Source organism: Erythrolamprus reginae, chromosome 2 (genome assembly GCF_031021105.1).
Source record: "Erythrolamprus reginae isolate rEryReg1 chromosome 2, rEryReg1.hap1, whole genome shotgun sequence".
Lineage (NCBI taxonomy): Eukaryota > Metazoa > Chordata > Lepidosauria > Squamata > Dipsadidae > Erythrolamprus > Erythrolamprus reginae.
The window spans coordinates 138,846,819-138,869,160 of NC_091951.1; the positions used below are offsets into that span (position 1 = coordinate 138,846,819).

At 38.0% G+C, this 22,342-nt stretch overlaps 2 protein-coding genes across 3 annotated transcripts in view; both read left to right on the forward strand.

Annotated features, from left to right (window-relative positions):
* STXBP2 (syntaxin binding protein 2) overlaps positions 1 to 13,085 on the forward strand; it is a 209,452-nt gene extending 196,367 nt beyond the window's left edge. For both annotated transcript variants that reach the window (XM_070739625.1, XM_070739624.1), the window contains 11 exons: positions 1,925 to 2,055; positions 2,173 to 2,280; positions 2,624 to 2,681; positions 4,402 to 4,467; positions 5,712 to 5,792; positions 5,943 to 6,081; positions 7,511 to 7,617; positions 9,435 to 9,530; positions 10,109 to 10,194; positions 11,216 to 11,373; positions 11,461 to 13,085. In XM_070739625.1, coding sequence (XP_070595726.1) covers positions 1,925 to 2,055; positions 2,173 to 2,280; positions 2,624 to 2,681; positions 4,402 to 4,467; positions 5,712 to 5,792; positions 5,943 to 6,081; positions 7,511 to 7,617; positions 9,435 to 9,530; positions 10,109 to 10,194; positions 11,216 to 11,373; positions 11,461 to 11,540 — 1,110 coding nt within the window. In that variant the 3' untranslated portion in view covers positions 11,541 to 13,085. The remainder of the gene's footprint in view (positions 1 to 1,924; positions 2,056 to 2,172; positions 2,281 to 2,623; positions 2,682 to 4,401; positions 4,468 to 5,711; positions 5,793 to 5,942; positions 6,082 to 7,510; positions 7,618 to 9,434; positions 9,531 to 10,108; positions 10,195 to 11,215; positions 11,374 to 11,460) is intronic.
* PCP2 (Purkinje cell protein 2) overlaps positions 13,084 to 22,342 on the forward strand; it is a 50,514-nt gene continuing 41,255 nt past the window's right edge. The window contains exon 1 of the mRNA XM_070739626.1: positions 13,084 to 13,171. The gene's annotated coding sequence lies outside the window, so the exon portion shown is untranslated. The remainder of the gene's footprint in view (positions 13,172 to 22,342) is intronic.

Genomic DNA, 22,342 nt, shown 5'->3' on the forward strand with positions numbered 1-22,342 from the left:
CTTTCCACTAGTTGTAATTTGTTTTTAAACAACTGTGTTAATGAACAGGAATGCTGTATCAAAATGTGGTTTTGGAGGTGGAGGAGTGTTCTTACTGCTGCCAATCAAAGGACCCAATGCAGAAATTCCATCTCTTAATCAGTTTTTGTGGCCAAAAAGATAAAACAATGAAAAGCAAACGCAAGACATTATTGTGTGAAAGCCCAACAGCTGCAGAATTCTGTGCACAAGGCAAGGTGACTTCATAACAGAAACTCTATCCAGAGATCTGAGAGTTACTTTTGAATAGGAAGAAGTACTGCTTTTTTCTTTAAGAAAGATGTTGATTTATCTCTAACAAGAAATTGTGAGACACTTACGCATAAGACATATTTTCTACAGCCCGTGCATACATTTTTACACGTTATCGAGTAGTCATTAAACACCTGAATGCATGAAAAGGGATGCTATTTATCTTTCTGCATCAGTAGTGCTTGGATATGTTAGCTGTCCTCTGCTATGCGATTGAAATTTCTGAGATTGTGCAGTTACAACATAACCAGCCAACACTTGTTTGGAAAAGGCTGTTCTAGCCTACATCTGGAGTGCTACTATAATCACTGAAAGAATCAATGTCCATGGGCCTCTGTAGTGTCTTTGCATGCCACCTGCAGGCTAAATGATGAATTGCATTGTACTCCAGCACCAAAGTCATACAGTCCTACAACTGTTTTGGGCATGCTGAAAATGCCTTCCAACAATGGTGCTCTTGCTGCTGCTTTGTGAACGTCTTAACTGAATGTTAAACAGCTGGCAGCATTTAGAGAAAAGTGGGTTCTCCTGCCATCCTTTCCCAGTCATCACAACAAAGTAACCTCAAAACTCAAGACATTATTAAGTCAGTTAAAGATATAGTGGACATATGGTTGGGATGTCCAGGTAAAATCTAAAGGACTTGTTTCGAATGGATCTATCTAGAGCAGAATCTGCAGTACAGAGAATTAATAGCCTCTAGCTTGCCTCTCTTGTTGCTTGCAGAATATCACAAGTATAAGTCCATTATGCTTATGGGAGTATTTATAGTATTTTTGGAGTATAAGACGCATCTTCACCCCCCCACCCCCCAAAAATGGGTGAAAATTTAGGTGTGACTTATTGTCCGAATATGAGCGTTTTTGACCTCCCAAACTCTCTCTGTGTCACGTTTTCACTCTCTCTGGTCTGCAGAAGCACACTGCAGTGCTCCACAAATCCCATTTTTGGGCTCCCAAGCCCTCCATGTGTCACGTTTTCACCCTCAGGCCCCCAGAAGCCCTCTGCAGGCACAAAATGGGCCAGGTTTTGGCAAAAGCAGGCCATGTGGAGCACTGCAGAATGCTTCTGAGGGCCTGGGAGGGCAAAAACGCCACACACAGAAACCAAAAACTATTTTTTTCTTGTTTTCCTCCTGTAAATTTAGGTGTGTCTTATAGTCTGGTTCATCTTATAGTCCAAAAAATATAGTTACTGTACTTCGCTTGGAAGGGGGTTTGCATTGTTTGAATAATACATTTTTGTCCAGGCTCCCTACCAAAGATGATTAGAGAGGCTGCACACAGTCAACAATGTGCTACGCAGTCTGCACTACTCAGCTGTTCCATTCTTCCTTAGGGCTGCAGCAGGGCTGCTGTTAAATAATTAGCAGTATAGCTCTGTGACAATCTTTTTATTTACTTTTTGTTTACTCAGGCCCACTGAGCTGGGGGGGGGGGTTATTTCCAAATAGGGTTACAGATTAAATCAATCATGCCATGATTCATAGATTTCTTAAGATGCAGGGTAGATGACACTCAGACCACACCTAAGGACTTTACTTAGCAAGGAAAGATGCAACATAACACAGAGACCAAAGTCACAAAGTTGCATTTTATTTTATTTTTTGTCTTCCCCTTTTTGCTGCTTCCAGGGCCCTGACAAATCTCGATCCCAGCTTCTGATAGTTGACCGCAGCTATGATCTGGTGTCGCCACTTCTTCATGAGCTCACCTTTCAAGCCATGGCCTATGACTTGCTCAACATTGACAGCGATACTTACCGGTAAGAACTATTGTGGGGGATGAAGAATGAATAAGAGAGTAAAAGAATTCTGTGCCTTCCCACTTAGAGAGCGAGCGTATGTTTCTTAGAGAACATTACTCTTTCGCCTTCCTTCAGGTATGAATCCACGGGCATCAGTGACTCCAGGGAAAAGGTAGTACTCTTGGATGAGGACGATGACCTCTGGGTGCAGTTACGCCATATGCACATCGCAGATGTATCCAAGTAAGACCCTAGTCATCCACATAGCCCTGCATAGAACTGCCTGGTTGCCTGATGAGTTTGTGAATCAGCTAGAACGATAACTGGCTGGAGTGATATAACCCTGCTGGAGCCCTTCTTCCTAAATTGATCTGGACTGCCATTGGTGTCCATTGTGAAGAGGGGTGGGGGGGGTGTTTGATGTTGCTTCCACCATTATCCTCTCTTCCACCATTACTGCCATTTCTGGTGCAGAGAGCTCTGAATTTTGAAGGCTGCCCAGAGTCCATTGTTGTGGGAGAGATGAAGAGTCGCACTTTTGGGGTGAGTGTTTCTATTTGGCCCTGAATCTGACCTCCTTCCACAGGAAAGTGACTGAGCTCCTGCGGACCTTCTGTGAAAGCAAAAGGCTCACCACAGATAAGGTAGGATGGCCAGAACTTCATCTTGGCTGTGATTTGCCTTCCTGAGAGAGATGCAGGGTGGGTGGAGGGGGGGGGGGGGAGCTTGCATTCTACATCTTGCAAGCTGGGCCTCTTGGGTTCAAGTTATGTGACAGGGAAAGAAAACATCCGATTGCTGTTTGGTTTTTCATAAAGGGAAAACAACCTTACTTAACTAAGTCTAATTTGTTCTGGACAACAGTTTGAAAACCCAGTTAAATGCACAATGCACAAAAAAGGTGGAGAGGTGTAGATGGTATGAAAACAAGAGGGCCTTTGGATATACCAAGATGAGTAATCTTCAGGCAGAGCAGCAAAAGTGACATTTTAAAAAAATGTTTTTTTATTTTTTTTCCCATATATGCATCCATCCATATACCATAATTCATAACTAAATATATTTAGTTATACATTTCTTATTCAAAACATCCTAACCTGCACCTTTATATTTTTATTTCCTCATCTGTTTTCCCCCTTGTATCATGTCACTCCTCTCCCTCTGTCTCTCTCACTTCCTTCTACCTTTTTTCTCTTTCTCTCCTACTTTCCTAGTTTCCTCCTCTCCCCTTCTTCCTTTCCTTCTCTACTTCCTCTTCTCCTTCTTCTCCCTTCCCTGAGTGAGTCTAATCCTAATCAGTCTTTTGGTTAACAGGTAGGTTACTCATAACCATAATTATATTTAATTATTGGTGCTGCTGTTAAATTTATATTTTTTCAATATCCATATCCATATGTATGTCTTATACTTTCCTAGGAATATTCACTGCTGCCACAACTACCTTCTTTTGTCATCTGGGTCTACCACCTTCACTTTTCTATTTTCTATTTCCCTCCAATTTAATCAGTGTTACTTACCTGCTATACATATTCATTTTCTGTCCAGTCGTAAAATTTTCCCCATACATTATAGTATACAGAGTCTTCTTTATCTTTAATTTTCATTGTCAATCTATTCATTTCAGCCCAGTCCAATATTTCTTTCATTGCCTCCCCTTAGAAGGGGCTTTTGTTGCTGTCCAATTTTGTGTGGATGCAATTCTAGCTGCAGTGATTATATGAACAATTAAATATGTATTTTCTTCATTAAATTTCTCTGGTAGTATACCCAACAGGAATCTCTCTGGTTTCAACTCTATATGTTGTTTCAATATTTTTTCTATTCATATTTGGATTAAACTCCAGTACTCTTTGGCTTTGGCACATGTTCACCACATGTGGTAAAAGAAACCAGGTATTTGGTGATGTTTCCAATGTTTTTGCAGAGTAGCAAAAGTGACTTTGAAGTCATTTGGGAGAATAAGAGACAGTATAGGATAGGGACTGACATTTTCCTGTAGAACATTCATACAAACTCTGGACAAATGACGTATCATATTTCCATTCTTCAGAGTTTTAACATTAAGTTTCTTCATGCATCTTGAGTGACGACTCTGGAAATTTAGAGCTTACTTAGCCAAATGTAAAACAAATAGATGAGCCATCATAGCCTGTAGGTCTTGTAAGACAGCTTTCATTAACTTGAATGCCCTGCACATATCTTGGGGCTAAATCCAGGGTATCTAGGAGTATTAGAAGATAATTCAGTAAGGGTGTAAGGAGCTGTTGTAAGGTGAGAGAGTTGCTTTTATCTGAAATTTTACTATCACTTGGATTATCTTTATATGTTGAGTTTCTCATGGCCAATAGATATTTTTCTTTCTAGGCTAACATTAAAGACCTCTCTCAGATCTTGAAGAAGATGCCTCAGTACCAGAAAGAAGTTCATAAGGTAAAAGATGCCAAATGTATTTTGTGCCTGTACTTAATTATTTGCGTACTGCAGTCAGTTATAGAAGTGATTTAAAATAAGTCAATCCTATAATCACCCACTGCCAATTAGCATAAATTAGAGTACACTGACAGTGCAAATTGTTTCATGTTCTAAAATGTTTTTAAATCTGACATTAAAAGGCTGAATAAAAGCAACTAGAGGCATGTCCACATAGATTCTTGCACCAATCGAAAATCAGATCTGGACACGTTCATCTATGTTTAATTGATGAGCTAATATATTTCTGATTCATGCAGCAAATCAATATCAGGAGGGGGGGGGGAACTTTTCCCCATTTATAGAAACAGAGGTCTATAATTTTCCCAGCAGTAAGAATGTTTGCCTCACTTGCCTTCTGGTTCTTTGACTTCAGCTGACATGGTAGAGTCTTCCCAGTCATTTATCTGCAAACCTGTAGAAACATGTATGAGTTTACAACTTCTAAACTAAAACGTTTAATTCCATGTGGTGTATCTAAATGGTCTGGCTAAATTTAAACTCTAGAAGAATTGAGGCACGGCATGGATTGTATATACAGTACCTTATAGTATGACAGCTCCAAAAGACTGCAATCCCCATTGTTACAACTTCCATAAAGCTTAGCCAATCCCATATTGCCACTATTCTCATAATTTCTGAATATTCTGCACCAAACTGCTGCTATCTCCTTGAGCTTCCATGGAAGCTAGCTATTGGTTGTTGGTTTTTTTGAGAACCATATTTGATTGTCAGAAAGATACCTCTCATTTTGTGTTGTCTTCAAAATCATCATTTTCCACAGCAGCGCTGTGCCAAAATCTTTATTCAGAGACTGGGAATCTCATCTCTCTCTCGCTCTCTTTCAAAATAGCTAGGTTTCCGGTTGTTAAGATGTGTGTATAATTGCCACAAACTCTCAAGCTCTTCATACAGACAGCTTTCCACAAAGCTGTAAAGGAAATTGGATCTAGTAAGGGGCTGGGGGCCCTTGCACTGCCAGATTTTGTGTAATAATCACAGAGACCAGCTTAATTTCATTTGTATAACTGATCATGGCATTTCTGGTTACTGCAGAATGTGGCTATTTTTTCAGGACTCCCTTTGATCTTGTCTTGCTTATTATCTACAGGCAACTTTTTGTGCATTGGAGGAGCAGGAGGAAAAAACTTCAATGCTGGGGGGGGAAACCCATTTTTTTTAAACCATCTTCTTTCATCCCACAGTATTCCACCCATTTGCATCTGGCTGAAGACTGTATGAATGCCTTTAAAGGCACCATAGAGAAGCTGTGCAGCGTGGAGCAGGTAGGCACATTATGAATTCAGGGGAGGTGAGAACAAGAGCAGCCCAACTCTGTGTATTCACAGTGGGAGTACAACCTACATTGGGTGCCTCTTTCTCTTCCCTGGTGAAAAGGATCGATTCTAATGGGCGTATCTTCTCCCTCCTCAAAGGACCTGGCCACAGGGGCAGACGCTGAAGGGGAGAAAATGAAGAACCCAATGAAGAATATTGTGCCCATTGTCCTTGATACCAGTGTGGAGGCATTTGATAAGATTCGCATTATCCTGCTTTGCATACTTCTCCAGAATGGTAACTGTTGGCTTGTCTCTGTTTAGCTAGGCTATGAAACCTTCGACATCACCGAGCAGAGAATTTTAACAGAGTGTGGATGTGTGATAAAGCCAAGACACAGTTAAATAAGTATTATTTACATATAAACAATCCAGAATAAGCACGAAGCAAATACAGAATAATAAGCACTGAGCAATTACAAGATAGGAGCACAAAGCAAAATACAATATAGATAATAAGCATGAAGCTTATACAAGCGCGAAGCTTAAACGCAACTCTCCGCTCTCAGGCAAAAGTAAAGGAAGTGACTGAGCAGAATAATGAGCTTTTATAGCTTCAATGAGGAAGTGACGAAAAAGCCTTGAATATTAACTCTTCAAGTACAAGTTAACTCTTTAAGTGACAGTACAGTTTTACAGTAGCAACTGTAACATTTAAAGTGACAGTACAAGTTTGGTACAGTGTACAATATGCAGTTTACAATGGCAATCCCTAACAACCATGTACCCTGTACTAACAGTAATATTGCTGGATAACTTCTCTCTCAGCTGGGTTAGGGAAAAGGTCCCCTCAAGGACCAAAAGGAAGATAAATTTCCTCATACCCAGAAGCCAGGTTCACACAACACTGCTGGGTGTTACATCTTTTTCCTAGGACACAGATCAACTCCCCTCTACATCAGACTCATAAGTAGTAGCATGGTCAAAACCAGCACACTCATGGTTAGTGCTCATCCACTTCCTCTCCTGGGTGATCAAAACTAAATAGCAACAGAAACGGAAAGAAGTACTAGCCTAGAAACCAGCAGACTGGGAGTTCTAGCATCTTGCGGGGAAACTAAGCGATGACTTACAACCAAAAACTGCAGATTGTGCTAAGAAAAAGAATAAATAGATTAACAAAAAAAAAAAGATTCACTGGAGCGTTTGTAAAAACTGGTGGAAAGATTGGGTTGAAAAAGTAGTTGCATACAGCAAGATTAGAACAGCCCCCACCCTCCTTGTCTTTCCCAAGTTACTCAAGACCCACCTATATCGCCAGGCATGGGGAAATTAAGACATCTCCCGCAGGCTTTCTTATATTTTATGTTTGGTATGTATGTGTTGTATGGTTTTTTAACAGTTGGGGTTTTTTATATAATTCTTATTATTAGATTTGTTCCATTGTTTATACTGTTTTTTATTGTTGTTGTGAGCCGCCCCGAGTCTTCGGAGAGGGGCGGCATACAAATCTAATAAAATAAATAAATAAATAAAATAAATAAAATATTGTGGGATTACCAGACACAAACTAATTAAGCCTTGAAGCATAACACACCAGATTTAGCAGTGATTGAGAAAAATAAAGAGTGGGTGATTGATGTGGGAATAGCAGGGGATAATATAATAGAAAGTAAAGGTTATCAAACTCTGGATGACACTGCCTGAGCTGTATTCCTTTTATCTAGGCATCAATGAGGAGAACCTCACCAAGCTCATCCAACATGCCAACATCCAGCAGGAGAGAGACACCCTCTACAATATGCACTGTCTGGGAGCCGCCATCATGCCAGAGGTATTTCACACACACACATCTGCCTAATGATGTTTGTTGGGCAGGTAGCTTGTTCCTGTGTGGTTTGTGCATAAGCAGTGTTCCCTCTAACTTTTTTGGGGGGTGGGCGGAAAAGTATAGTGTCTGAGCGGCAGTCCCTTCGGGACTGGGCGGCACAGAAATAATAAATAAATAAACAAACAAACAAATAAATAAATAAATAAATAACCCACCCTGTTTTGCCTCAGAGAATTTCAAAATAAAATACTGTACTGTGTGTCTATAACAGTGAGCTCATAATAGGGCAACTCTATCAATATCAAAATGCCACTTAAATAGTTGAGCTAGTTTCAAACTAGATTTTGATTTTCTTTCTCTCTTCCTTACTCCCATTCTTTTTCTTTCTCTTTTCCTTCCTCTCTTTTTTCTATCTGTTTCTCTCTTTTCCTCTCTTCCTCTCTCTCTCCTTCCCTCTCACTCTTTCCCTCTTGGCTTCTGGGCAGGTTTGGAAAACTCTGAGTTGATGATGATTTTTAAGTGAGTGATTGCTCACTGCTCAGCTTAGAGGGAACTATGTGCATAAGTATCACTTACTAGTGCAGTCTAAATGATGGCCCTGGCAGTTCAAGGTCAAGGGTAACCTCTGGCTATCCTATTGATGAAGACAAGATTCTCTCTTATTTAGTCTGCCAATCTTGTGTGTTTCTCTCTATTCCAGTGTTTCCGAACCTTGGCAACTTGAAGATATCTGGACTTCAACTCCCAGAATTCCCCAGCCAGCATTCGCTGGCTGGGGATTTCTGGGAGTTGAAGTCCAAATACAGTAATACCTCGTCTTACGAACCTAATTGGTTCCAGGGGGAGGTTCGTAAGACAAAAAGTTCATAAGACGAAACATTGTTTCCCATAGGAAACAATGTAAAATCTATTAATCTGTGCAATGGAAAAAAACCCCCCACAAAAAACCGCTGCCGCCCGGCTGTCACCTTTTGAAACAGCCGAGGGTGCTTCCCAGCGTCCTCCTGAACCCGAACGCCAAACCCGAACTTCCGGGTTCGGCATTCGGGAGGCCGCCGAGAAGCCCCCCGGCTGTTTTAAAAGGTGACAGCCGGGTGGCGGGGCTTCCCAGCGGCCTCCCAAATTCCGAACCCGGAAGTTCGGCAAAAGTTCGAGTTTGGGAGGCCACTGGGAAGCCCCGCCGCCCGGCTGTCACCTTTTAAAACAACCGGGGGGCTTCTCGGTGGCCTCCCGAATGCCGAACCGGGATGTTCAGGTTTGGCGTTCGGGTTCAGAAGGCCGCTGGGAAGCCCCCCGGCTGTTTCAAAAAGCGACAGCCAGGCGGCGGAGCTTCTTGGTGGCGGCGGCGGGTTCGTAACAAGAAAAAAGTTCGTAAGAAGAGGCAAAAATTTTCTGAACCCCGGGTTCGTATCTTGGGTTGTTCGTAAGATGAGGGGTTCGTATCATGAGGTACCACTGTATCTTCAAGTAGCCAAGGTTTGGAAACACTGGTTTAACCTAATCGCATCCAGCCGCTTCCACGTTAATTGCAAATCCATCAAGGGTTCCTTTCCATTCGCTGACTGGGGATTTCTGGGAGTTGAAGTCCAAATATCTTCAAGTTGCCAAGGTTGGGAAACACTCTACTCATTCTTCTCTCTGCTCTTTTCCTCACTTGCCTGTCCCTCAGCCTGTCCTGCTGGAGCCGTTTAGGTAAGCCACTTCATCTTCCTCTAAACGCTGAACTTTCCTGAACGATCTTGTCCGTCCCCTCCTGTCTTTCTTCCAACTGGTCAGGTTCCTGCTCTTTTTAATTTTTTAATGGGCTTTTCTACTCGCAGGACACTGCTGGGAACGTGAAGCCTCTGAGGAAAGTGCGGTTAGAGCCTACTTACCAACTCTCCCGGTGGATTCCCATTCTTAAGGACGTCATGGAGGTACACTAAAGGAAGGGAGGGGGAGCTGGCTGTCTTGAGTGTTGGTTGTGTACTTGAAGGTGGATTCGGCTTCAGTCCTGAGGCAAATCCAGTTGAGAATCCATCCACCCTGAGTATCTTTGTGACCTGGATTGCAGATTGCACAAGAAAAAAAATATTGCCCTAGAACAGTGTTTCCCAACCTTGGCTGTTTGAAGATGTGTGAACTTCAACTCCCAGAATTCCCCAGCCAGCATTCGCTGGCTGGGGAATTCTGGGAGTTGAAGTCCAAATATCTTCAAGTTGCCAAGTTTGGGAAACACTGCCCTAGAAGATAAACAAAATATAAATCACGAAGTCCTTATTACTATGTTGACTTCTTGCTTAGAGAGTAGTTGTGGTTAGGATGAAATTTTTGAGAATAGAACAGCCCCCCACGGAAGAAGACAAATGAAAATGGCTGTGTCCAGACATGCAAACTGAGCAGCCAGGATCAGCCATACGGCTTCTGTGGCCTTTTAAACAATCCCAGGTTTTATCAAACCAGAAAAAAAATGCGGAGAACACTCATCTTTTTATTTTTGCTCCTCTTGACACAGGACGCCATTGAAGACAAGCTGGATAAGAAGACCTGGCCCTATGTGTCTTGCCCTGTCCCTGGTCCCTGTTCCCAAACTGCTGTGAGGTAAGTGATGCTCCAAATAGAAGAAAGCGTAAAGCAGCACCACTTAGACCAGATCTAAATGTAAATTATAAGGAAAAAATGTACTCGCCTCTTAGGTAAAGATATTTGCACTTAAGCTTTGTTGAAGAACACTCTCTCATCACGTATGCTCCTGTTTGAAAGAACTGTAGATGATAATAATAATAATAATAATAATAATTATTATTATTATTATTATTATTATTATTATTATTATTATTATTTATTAGATTTGTATGCCGCCCCTCTCCGAAGACTCAGAGCGGCTCACAACAATAATAAACAGTGTAACAAATCCAGTAATTAAAAACTACCTAAAAACCCTTATCATTAAAATAGTCACACAACCCAATCATACCATACGTAAACCATGATAGCTGGGGGTATATCAATTACCCCATGCCTGGCGACATAGGTGGGTTTTTAACAAATTGCAAAAGGCGAGGAGGGTGGGGGCAGTTCTAATCTCCAAAGGGAGTTGATTTCAGAGGGCCGGGGCCGCCATAGAGAAGGCTCTTCCCCTGGGTCTCGTCAGACGGCATTGTTTAGTCGACGGAACCCGGAGAAGGCCAACCCTGTGGGACCTAATCGGCCGCTGGGATTTGTGAGACAGAAGGAGGTCCCGGAGGTATTCTGGTCCGATGCCATGTAGGGCTTTATAGATCATTACCAACACTTTGAATTGTTACCGGAAACTAATCGGCAGCCAGTGCAAGCTGTGGAGTGTTGACGAGACATGGGCATATCTAGGAAAGCCCATGATTGCTCTCGCGGCCGCGTTCTACACCATCAGTTGTCCTTGAATGGCTGAATAGTATACGATGGAGCTGATTCTTTCTATGTACATTTGGGAAGGTGGGATCCTTCATCTCTTGAGCCTGCTTTGGTGCTACATGTTCCCAGGGAGGTGTCTAGCATGCATGAAGATGTTTTTTCCCAGATTGCTAGGCTGACAGCCTTTTTGCAGATGGTTCCTCTGCCCACATTCATTTTTGTCTCGCAGTGCCCGTTTTGGACATTGGCACAAGACCAAGACAGCAACTGAGTACAGGACCGGACCCCGTCTTATCGTGTACGTGCTTGGTGGTGTTACCATGTCAGAGATGCGTTGTGCCTATGAAGTCACGGAGGCTACTGATGGGAAATGGGAAGTGCTGATTGGTAAGTGCACAGCCAGGGAATAGGCTGATTCTTCACACGTGCCTTGTTTTTTATGGGTTCCTGTGTTAATCCTTCTCTTCTCAACAGGGTCATCCCACATCCTGACTCCCAAGCAGTTCCTGGAAGATGTACGCAACCTAACTGAGCAGACACCTCTGAAGACCTAAAGTTTCTAGACCCTAAGAGACTTGCTGGCCGCAGTTCCATTCGCTACCTTTTTCTTCAGCCAGAAGGCTTCTTCCTCATCAATGTCTCTGTTTGAACTCTTCTGAGGCTGGCCCTATCTTGATCCAATCTTTATCCAGCTATCATGATTGAATCGACACTGGAAGGACCTCGCCCAAGGCCTAGACTGAAGATAAGGATCTGTCTTCATCTCTTATTACGATGGGGTTTCTGGACACCCTTTATTTTTCTGCTCTCCCACAAATATGGGAAGAGGAGAGGTTGTGTAGCTCATGAATTAAGTGTCTCCTACTCTTGCCTAGAGGTTATTTGTTCCATCACATGAGGACTTTGCCAAGAAATCAATTCTTTTGACTTGACATACACAACTTTGATGGCTTTCACCAGAGCCTGTTTTTTTTTCCTTTTCTTTTTTGCCCCCCAGCAAAGAAAATAGATCAACAAAGTGATTGCTTGTTCCTCCTTTATGGAAGTGTTCTGGAACAAACTGTCATTTCTGGATTCCCACGTTTAGAAGCTTGGCTATTCTTTTAGCTTGAAAGGATGATTGATTGCTGCTTCTTTTTAAAAAGCGGGAAAGGTGATTTTGCTGGTCATATGCTGTCTTCGTTATAAAGATCACACACCAGCCAAGGAATCTGAGTCTTTAAAATAAATATGAAACTCAAGATTGTTGGCATTATCTCTTCTGTAGCGGAGAATGCACGCTGTGATAGTTAGGCAAGAAGATAATTTTTGCTTCCTATATAAAGAATTGGGTATGTCAGCCTTCATCTTGAAAAGTTACTGTGTCAGTTGAAAACGGTACTCTTTATAAGTGTCTTTATTTTGGCCTTCCTCCATAGCATACTATAAGGAGCTTCCTGATAACAGCATGGAAACAATAGCTGGTCAAAAATGTGACAGCAAGATTATGATGCATTGAGATGTATGCTACTGCTTTACACTCCACAAGTGTCTTTGCTTGTATTTCTGGACTTAGTTTAAAATGTTGAAATTAAACATTTAACCAGAGCTGTCTCTTTTCATACATGCTGTCCAGATTGTCTTCAGAATACCTTCACATATTTAACATATTTATTATTAAAAGTTTACAGTAAATCTTTAGCAAATTTCAATAAATGTATAAGTTATTTATGCATTTCTATAGAGTTAAAAGATATTAGGGATATTTTCAGATGGTAGAACTCAGGCACCCTCCCAAAAGGTGAGAGGGAGACTATGACAACACTCATCCTAAAAAGACTTATCTGGCATAAATGATCACCTTGGAGCTAGAATAAGTTGCCTGTGAAAATAAACAAGGCTTCATCTTTGTTTTTTAAAATCTACATTTGAACTGTTTATCTGTTTCTATGGCGCTGATTTACTCAGGCTTCCTTGTGTATTTGTTTCTTAATGTTTAGAGTGGTTATGTTATGTTGTGCTATTTGACGTTGTATAAGTTCAAGCTGCATTCACTGAACTGCCCAGACAAAATGTAGCTAATGGCTATTACACAGACAAATAAAAATAGAAAAAGAAAATTTTGGTGTCCCATGAGAGGAAAATAGAACTGCCTTTTGATTTTGTGCTAAGCATGGAATAACTTTACATCCCGTGATCATTGCAGGTAGATACGTCCTTTTTAATTAATATTTTACTGTTAAACTAATCAGCAAAATTACAGGTATATATAACGGTATTAAAGGATCAATACAACTTCAATAATAAAAAAGAAGAGGAGGACAAATAATATGTAATTGCAAAAATTTGTATTGCTCAAAAGTTTTCTCCTTTCCGTTTTGTTGAAAACAAATTCATAAGATGCATGTAGCAACAACCCACCACTGCGAATTAGTGGTAGATTTCTTTTTCCAATGTGTATTGATTCCTTTAGCCAACTTCCATGTCTTCCCCTGTATTTTACTTTGATTGTTAAATACATAGGGGACTTCAGTTCAAGCTGGAGACCCATCTTAAAAATCCTATTAATTCTGGGGGCTTCCGGTTTGGCGGTGATCGCGGCGGGACATCCTTGGCAGGGCTCTGCCAGGCGATCCCTTCTACCCCCTCCGAAGGTCGCATTTGCGATCGGATCGGGCTCGGATGGCCCGATCCCAGAACAGGGGGCTCCCCTCTGCCCGAGGAGCCATCGCTGAGACTCCAGAGGCAGCGGTTCGCCCCGCAGCTTCGAAGACGGGAGAACCGATCCTCTTTGCCTGAGAGGACCGGCCAGCGCTTTCTCCCCTCACCCAGCGGGAAGCTGAGAAAAAGTTCTAAATTGAAAGTTCTACATTTAACTAACTGAAAAAGAATACATCCGATAAAGGACTCAAGGTAAAAAATTTCCTCTTTGTTTCAAGACTAAAATCTGAAGATTTGATCGTTCGGAAGCCTCAAGGGAAAGCTTTCTTTAACGAGGCGAAAGTGAAAGTTTTTTTTTCTGAGTCTCATCCGCAAATAACAGCCGAGACTAAATTCTCTCATTTTCATTGTTTCCATCTTGTATTTGAATTTTGGAATCTATAAAACATTTTTTTTACCCTATGCTTTAATAAAAGAACTTGAACTGGAAATGACTATTTAGAAGATTTCAATGCTTAAAAGAAATTAGTAAAGACGACTAAAATTTCTTTTTTATAGTCTGTCAAAACATTGTGTTCCGGGCTGACATCTTAACAGCGGAGGAATATAACTTTGTTGCCTTATTTTTTTTTTCTCATCCTGTTGTCTTTGCAACATAATAACATTATATAACAACTTGAAAATAAATGGGAAATAGAAGGAACTGATACCTTTCCTTTGGAATATTTACCTTTGGATTAACCTATTTGGATTACTTGCTGATTGCCTTTGAATTACTTTGGATTACTTTGGATTACTCGCTGACTGCCTTTTTTCCTTGGGATTATTTTTTCTTCTGAGAACCTTTTCACATCTGCCTGGTCATATGAACTTCTGACTTTTAACCTGACTCCATCTTGGGATCTATTTTTTTTTGCCTTTGTCTTGAATTTGGAAAAGAACATAGACTCCATTTTAACTACAAGAAAATTATTAATTTGACTTTTTTTTCTTTTCTTGAGACCTGCAATTGGGATTAAGTACAATTGTATTTTCTGACATTTGGATTCACACTCTTTATTCATCTAATATAATTTCCTGATTTATAAGAAGAACATAACTATATATACTGTGTTTTCTTTTTGATTAATTAACTCTTTTTTTGTTCTCCTTCTGATTTTCCTTCTTTTTATTCCTATTTCTAAAAGAAGTTTGAATTGAAGACTATGCATTGTTAGCAAACCTTGGTTTCCTGCTCTATTCTAATTATTTGAATTGAAATATTCCCCATTTCTTTTTTCTCTCTTCCTTTCTCTCCCTCTTCTTGTTGCCTTATTAAGTCTTTTTTCTCTTCCCTTTTTTTCTCTGTACTTCCTTAAAATCTCCCTTTTTAAAATAGTTATTATTCTTTCTTTGCTGTCATTTATTTTGTCTTTTTATTAGACCATTTATTTTTAACTTTTACTGGTTTTCTATTCCTAAAAGTTTTACATTTGTTTTCTGAGTTATTATATCTTTAAATTTTTAAATTTTTAAAATAATTAATAATAATATATATTGGATTTTGAATTTTGAATTTTCTTGATAATTGAATAGTTATAATTTAAGCGTAACCGCTAATAAAACAGATTGAATAGATTTGGAATTTATAGAAATTTTCTCCTTTTCACTATATATAAATTTAGATTGATTTAAATTAATTCAAATTTTAAACAGCGGATTCAAAATTGATAATGTCAACTTCTTCAACCGTTGTTAAAACAGTCAAAAAACAACCTACTGCAACAATCTCTTCTCCACAAGTGTCGCCGCGTCCCTCCCCGACGCACCAGGCGTCAGCTATGATTTCCAAGGATAAAGAAAAAGACAAAACAATGCAGTCCAACTTTGCAACACTACAAGAAACTTTAAACAATATGCAGGACTTTATGTTTAAATCTCAAGAAAATGCTACTCAACAAAGAGAGGCTATAAAAGAGGATGCAACACAACAAAGAGAAGCTATAAAGGCAGACTTGACAGAATTCAAAAAGGAGATGGCCCAATTGAAAGTTGATATGGCCGAGGTGAAAGACCAGATAAAGGTGATTCAACAAACACTACAAGAAAGTGACGATCGCGTGAAAAAAGTTGAAGAGAAATCCGACAAAAATGCAAAAAGAATAGACTATCTTGAAGGGAGAGCTGATGCAAGACATAGAAGACATGATGAATCAATCATTCAGCTGGAGATGCAACGTGCTTCGTATGGACTACGATTTCAGAACATGAAAGAGGAAAAAGATGAAGATTTAAAAATGACTATGGCGGAAACTATTGGAGGAATACTCCAGGAGGATCCTGCTGCGCTAGTGAAAGAAATCGATGAAGTTTTCAGAACTTCGAATAGTTACATCCGTCGCCACAATCTCCCAAGAGAGATTCACATCAAATTTACCAGGAAAACTTTGCGAGATGACATACTCCACTGGGCAAGAAACTCCAAACTTCAACATCAAGGAGTGGAAATAAAAATATTAAAACAAGTTCCAAGAAGCGTCAGAGAGAGCAGAAGAGATTACCATTTTCTTACCAGAATTTTGATCAAAGAAAATATAACCTACCGTTGGTTAATTCCACAAGGCCTTTCTCTGACATGGCGCTCTACAAGATACAAGCTGGAAAATGTAGAACAAGCTAGGTACTTCTTCGAAAATAGTGGCATCAGCCACATGGACTTTTCAGATAATCAACAAGAGGCTCAACAACAATCAGCACAACAGCAACCAGTGGAGAAACTAGCAATCCAACAAGAAGAACTTTTGGGGGCCACTGCCCTGGCAATAGAGCAGGACCAAGGTGCTAGAAGAGTTCAACCCCAGCGAGAAACCAAAAAACCTACTAAATGACAACAACTAAAGACCTAAAGATCTTTTCGGTAAATGTCAATGGACTAAATGAACCAAGAAAAAGGAAACAAATCTTTTCCAAAATCAGAAGTCAAAATGCTCAAATTGCAATATTACAAGAAGTACATATTAAAAAAGATAACCAAAAATTATTGTTGAATCCTAAAATTGGAAAAATGTATGCTGCATTAGCAGATTAAAAAAAAAGAGGTGTGGTGATGTATGTAGAGAATTCTATAAATTCCAAACAAATATACAAAGACAATGATGGTAGAATACTAATTGTACAAGTTGATATTGAACCTAGACCTATAGTGGTTGTCTCTATTTATGCTCCCAATGAAGATCAAATGTCATTTTATAAAAATTTACACCAAATAATAATAGAGTTAGCTATTGAGAATGTATTAATAATAGGTGATTTTAATGCTATTGTGAATAGGCAACTAGATCATTCAGGGGGGGGGAGCAATAGTAAAAGGAAAAAAACAAAAAGAAATTTACTACCTAGTACTTTCCAAAAAATGAAAACAGAATTATTGTTAAATGATATATGGAGGGAAAGACACCCCCATAAAAGACAATTTACGTTTTATTCTAATCCCCACAAAATTTGGACAAGAATAGACATGGTATGGACATCAAAAATGGCCGCAGAACAAATAAGGGAAGTAGAGATAGATGTTAATACATGGGCCGACCACAACCCAATAGTGGTTTATATAAGAACGAATAATAAGCAGAATACTTGGTGGATGAATAGAAATATATTAAAAGATAAGAAATATAAGGATTGGATTGAAAAGGAATTAAAAATATTTCTTGAAATTAATAAAACCCCAGACACCACTCCACAGAATTTATGGGATACACTCAAAGCTTATATAAGAGGGTTAACAATATCCTATATAGCAAAATACAATAAGGAAAATAAATTAAAGTATGTACAATTAATAAATGAATTAAAACAACTGGAATTCACATCGCAGCAACACACCAAGAATAGAGATTTTAAAACAGAAATAAATGTAACTAAACATAAAATTAGAATTATAGAACAAAATCAAATAACTGAAAAAATTAAAAGAGCAAAACAGCATTATTTTGAACATGCAAATAAACCGGGAAGATGGTTAGCATATAAACTTAGAAAGCAGAGTCAATCCAAATTGATAAAAAAATTAGAAGATAAGGATGGTACAATAAAATACGATACAGAAGGAAAGGCGGATATTGTCTATAATTTTTATAAAGATCTCTATGCCAAAGACAACGTTAGCGAAGATGAAGTTTTTAATTACTTACAGGCTTCAAAACTACCACAAATAACAGAAGACCAACAGACTATGTTGGATGGACCAATAACCATGGAAGAACTCCTAACTACAATTAAAAAACAGAAGAACAATAAGGCCACCGGCCCGGATGCTATACCGGCAGAATGGTATAAGATAGAAAACGAAATAGTAAGAAACCATATGTTAGAAACTTTTAATTTATGTAGACTTGAGGGTAAAATTCCGAAATCTTGGTCAGAATCGTTGACAACTTTAATACACAAACCCGGTACTGACCCAGTAAAAATCAAAAATTATAGACCCATATCGTTATTAAATGTAGATTATAAAATATTTATTGCCATTTATGCAGATAGACTTAAAAGAATTATAAATGGAATAATACATCAAGACCAAAATGGATTCCTACCAGGGCGACAAATTAAAAACAACCTGAGAACGGTAATAAACACATTAGAATATTATGAACAACATTCAGATAAGACAGCATCTTTAATGTTTTTAGATGCTCAAAAGGCCTTTGACAACGTTAACTGGACATTTATAAAAATGCAATTAAACAAAATGAGGTTTGGCCCAAAATTTGTTAATTTAATAGATACTATATATTCAAAACAAACGACTAAGATAATATTAAATAATAACCAACTACAAACACTTGATATAAACAAGGGAGTTCGTCAGGGATGTCCTATATCACCATTGCTATTTATTATGACACTTGAAACTTTATTAATTAAAATAAGAGCGGATTCTGATATAAAAGGTTTAACAATAGGAGACGAAACTTACAAACTTCAAGCTTTTGCAGATGACTTAACGTTTATAATTGAAGAACCGATAACAACAGTACCTTCTTTATTACAAACTATCGAACAATTTGGAAATGTAGCAGGTTTAAAGATAAATAAAAGTAAAACTTCTTTCTTAACTAAAAATATGAATAAAATACAAGAAACGAAATTAGAAAATATTTCTGGAATAAAAACTGTAAAGAAAGTAAAATACTTAGGAATAAATTTAACAGCGAAAACAATAACATTAAAAAATGATAATTACATAAAATTATTAGCAGAAATTAAAAAAGATTTAGAAACGTGGAATAACCTGAAAATATCATTTTTAGGAAGAATTGCTACAATTAAGATGAATATTTTGCCTAAGGTTTTATTTCTCTTCCAGGTAATCCCAATAAATCCAGGAGGAAATTTTTTTAGAACCATGACAAATTTAGTTAAAAAATTTATATGGCAAGGGAAAAAAGCAAGGATAAAAATAAACTGTTTAGAAGACATTAAAGAAAGAGGAGGATTTGGTCTTCCAAATTGGAAATTATATTACCAGGCCGCCGCCTTAACATGGATCAAAGATTGGATAACTTTAGAGAATAAAAGAATATTAAATCTAGAAGGACATGATCTCATGTTGGGTTGGCATGCATTTATATGGTACGATAAGGAAAAAAACCATTCATACTTTAAAAGACACACATTAAGGAAGTACTTATTAGAGGTTTGGAAAGATATAAAGAAAAATCATTTCTTAAATGTTCCAGAATGGATAGCCCCCCTAGAAGCAATAACACATCCAAAGTCCATAAAAGACACGAAAATATTTTATAGATATAAAGAACTATTAAACGACCAGATGAAGTTAAAACCTAGGAATAAACTACAAGAAGAAGGAATAATATTAGACTGGTGGCACTATGCCCAGATTCGATCCAGATACCAGAAGGATAAAACTCTTTACATTTTTAATAAAAGTAAGAACTTGCTAAGTAATTTAATCATTACCAACTCACCAAAAATGATAGGGAAAATATATAAATTTCTTATCGCTCACAAAAATATAGAGCTGACTTTAAAAGATACTATGATAAGATGGTGCAGAAATATAGGTAAGGAAATAGATATAGACACCTGGGAAAAAGTTTGGATCAATAACTGGAAAATGACCAAGTCAGTTTCATTAAAAGAAAACCAAATTAAAATGTTTTATAGATGGCACCTCCCACCAAACAGGATAGCAAAAATGTTTCCAAAAACATCCCCACTATGTTGGAAGTGTAAGAAAGATATAGGAACTTATTACCATCAATGGTGGACATGTGGTAAAGCTAAAACTTATTGGAAGATGATTGAGAAGATATTAAAAGAAATATTAAAGCATGATATAGATAACACCCCGGAATTTTACTTATTAGGAATTACTAATCAGACTTATAAGAAAGAAACTCTTTATTTAATCATACATATATTAACTGCGGCTAGAATAATATATGCGCAAAACTGGAAGGGGGAGGAAATCCCCAAGAAAGAAGAAGTTATAGCCAAAATATTAGATTGCGCCGAAATGGATATGATGACAAGACGATTAAACGATCAAGAAGATACTAAATTTTATGAAACATGGAATAATGTATATAGATGGTTAGATAAGAAAAAATAAGAGATAGATTTGTTTTTACTTAGGTAATAACAATATTACCATTAGTTCAAATGTATTTGTAGAGGATTTTGTTATAATAGTTTACTTATAAGTAACATATTAAGAATTTTGTTTTATTTGTTTAAATGTTTGATTAGATGAATATAGTACCTATAAACGATATATTAAGAATCTTTACTTATACCGTACTAACATTACATTTAAGATTTGAAAACATATTAAGAATTTTGTTTTATTTGTTTAAATGTTTGATTAGTTGAATATAGTACCTATAAACAATATATTAAGAATTTTTACTTATACCGTACTAACATTGCATTCAAGATTTGAAAATTTTTTATCAGAACTTTTTAACATTTAACAAATGTTTGATTATGTATTCTTTTTTCTATTTGAATGTATACTTTCAAAAGTAGCGGGGAAATACATCCCCATTCTATGTTTAATGTCTGTAAGTCTGTATGTCTATTTTATGAAAAATAATAAAAAAATTTAAAAAAATAAAAAAAAATAAAAATCCTATTAATTCTTAAAGCCCAAAGCACAATCATAACAGAGAAAGAATAATTCTTATCAGTTAACGTTCCGGCTTCTGAATTACATTTACAACAGGGTGATTGTTATAACTAACCCTTACTGAAATTCTGTGATGCATCTCTGAGTAATGCAGGTAGAATATAAGTTTCTATAAGAAGATCCATGCGGGACTTCCGGTCTGGAGGAGACCGCAGCGGGATCTCTTCGGCAGCGCTCTGCCCTGAGATCCCTTCTACCCCTCTGAAGGTCGCAAATTGCGATCGGATCAGGCTCGGATGGCCCGATCCCAGAACAGGGGGCTCCCCTCTGTCCGAGGAGCCGTCGCTGAAGCTCCGGAGGCAGCAGTTCGCCCCGCAGCTTCGGAGAAGGGAGAACCGATCTTCCTTGCTTAGGAAGATTCAGCCAGTGCACTCTCCCCTCACCCAGCGGGAAGCAAGAAAAAGTTTAAGAAAGTGAAATTATTGCAACTTATCCGACTGAAAAGGAATACCAGAGATAAAAAGACCTATGGTAAAAAAACTCTTTTTTCGTTCCACGTTTAAAAACAGAAGATTTGATCGCAGCGAAAGTTTCAAGTGAAAGTTTTTTTCAATAAGGCGAAGGTGAAAGTTTTCTTTTGGATTCATCCGCAAAATAACAGCCGAATCTAATTTTCTCACTTTCGTTTTTTCCATCTTGAACTTGAACTTTGGAACTTAAAAAATATTTTCCTTACTCTATGGATTAATAAAATAATTTAAATTCGATATGACTATATAGAAAATCTAAATTGCTAAAGGAAATCTGTAATGAGGATTGGAATTCGTTTTTTTTTTAGATCGTTAAAATTATAGTGTTCCGGGCTTAAATTCTGACAGCGGAGGAACACAGCTTTGCTGCCTTTCTTCTTACCTTGTTGATTTTTTACAATAACGAAATAACGCAATAATTAGAAAATAAATGGAAAATAAAAGGAACTGAAATATTAGATCACAAAGAGTCTATTCAACCTTTCTTTTGGATTATTCACTTCTGGATTAACGTATTTGGATTACTTGCTGATCGTTTTTGGATTATTTGCTGAGAACTCTTCAACATCTGCCTTGCTGTACGAAACTTAACCTGACTCCATCTTAGGATTTGCCTCTCTACTTTTGTCTTGAACTTGGAAAATAAACTTACTTTATTCTAAGCAAACGAAAACCTTTAACTTGACTTTGCCTTTGAATTTGAAATTGGAACTAAATATAACTCTATCTTTTGACACTTGGATTTACAACCCTTACTTCCCAGCACATCTACTCGACTTATAAGAAGAACATAAGTACATAAATATTGATATTTTGTCTTTTGAATAACTATTTTCCTCCCTGGTCTCTTTTAGTTTCTTTTCTTTTTTTTCTGTGCACTCCTATTTTCAAAAGAAAATCAATTTGAAACATGCATTGTTAATAAACCTTGGTTTCCTGCTCTTTTTTAGTGGAATTAAAATACCACCTCCTTCTTTTTTCCTTCTCCTAGAATAATTTTCTCCACTCTTTTTACTAATTTTCTTTCCTCTCCTCTCTCCCTTTCCTTTTCTTT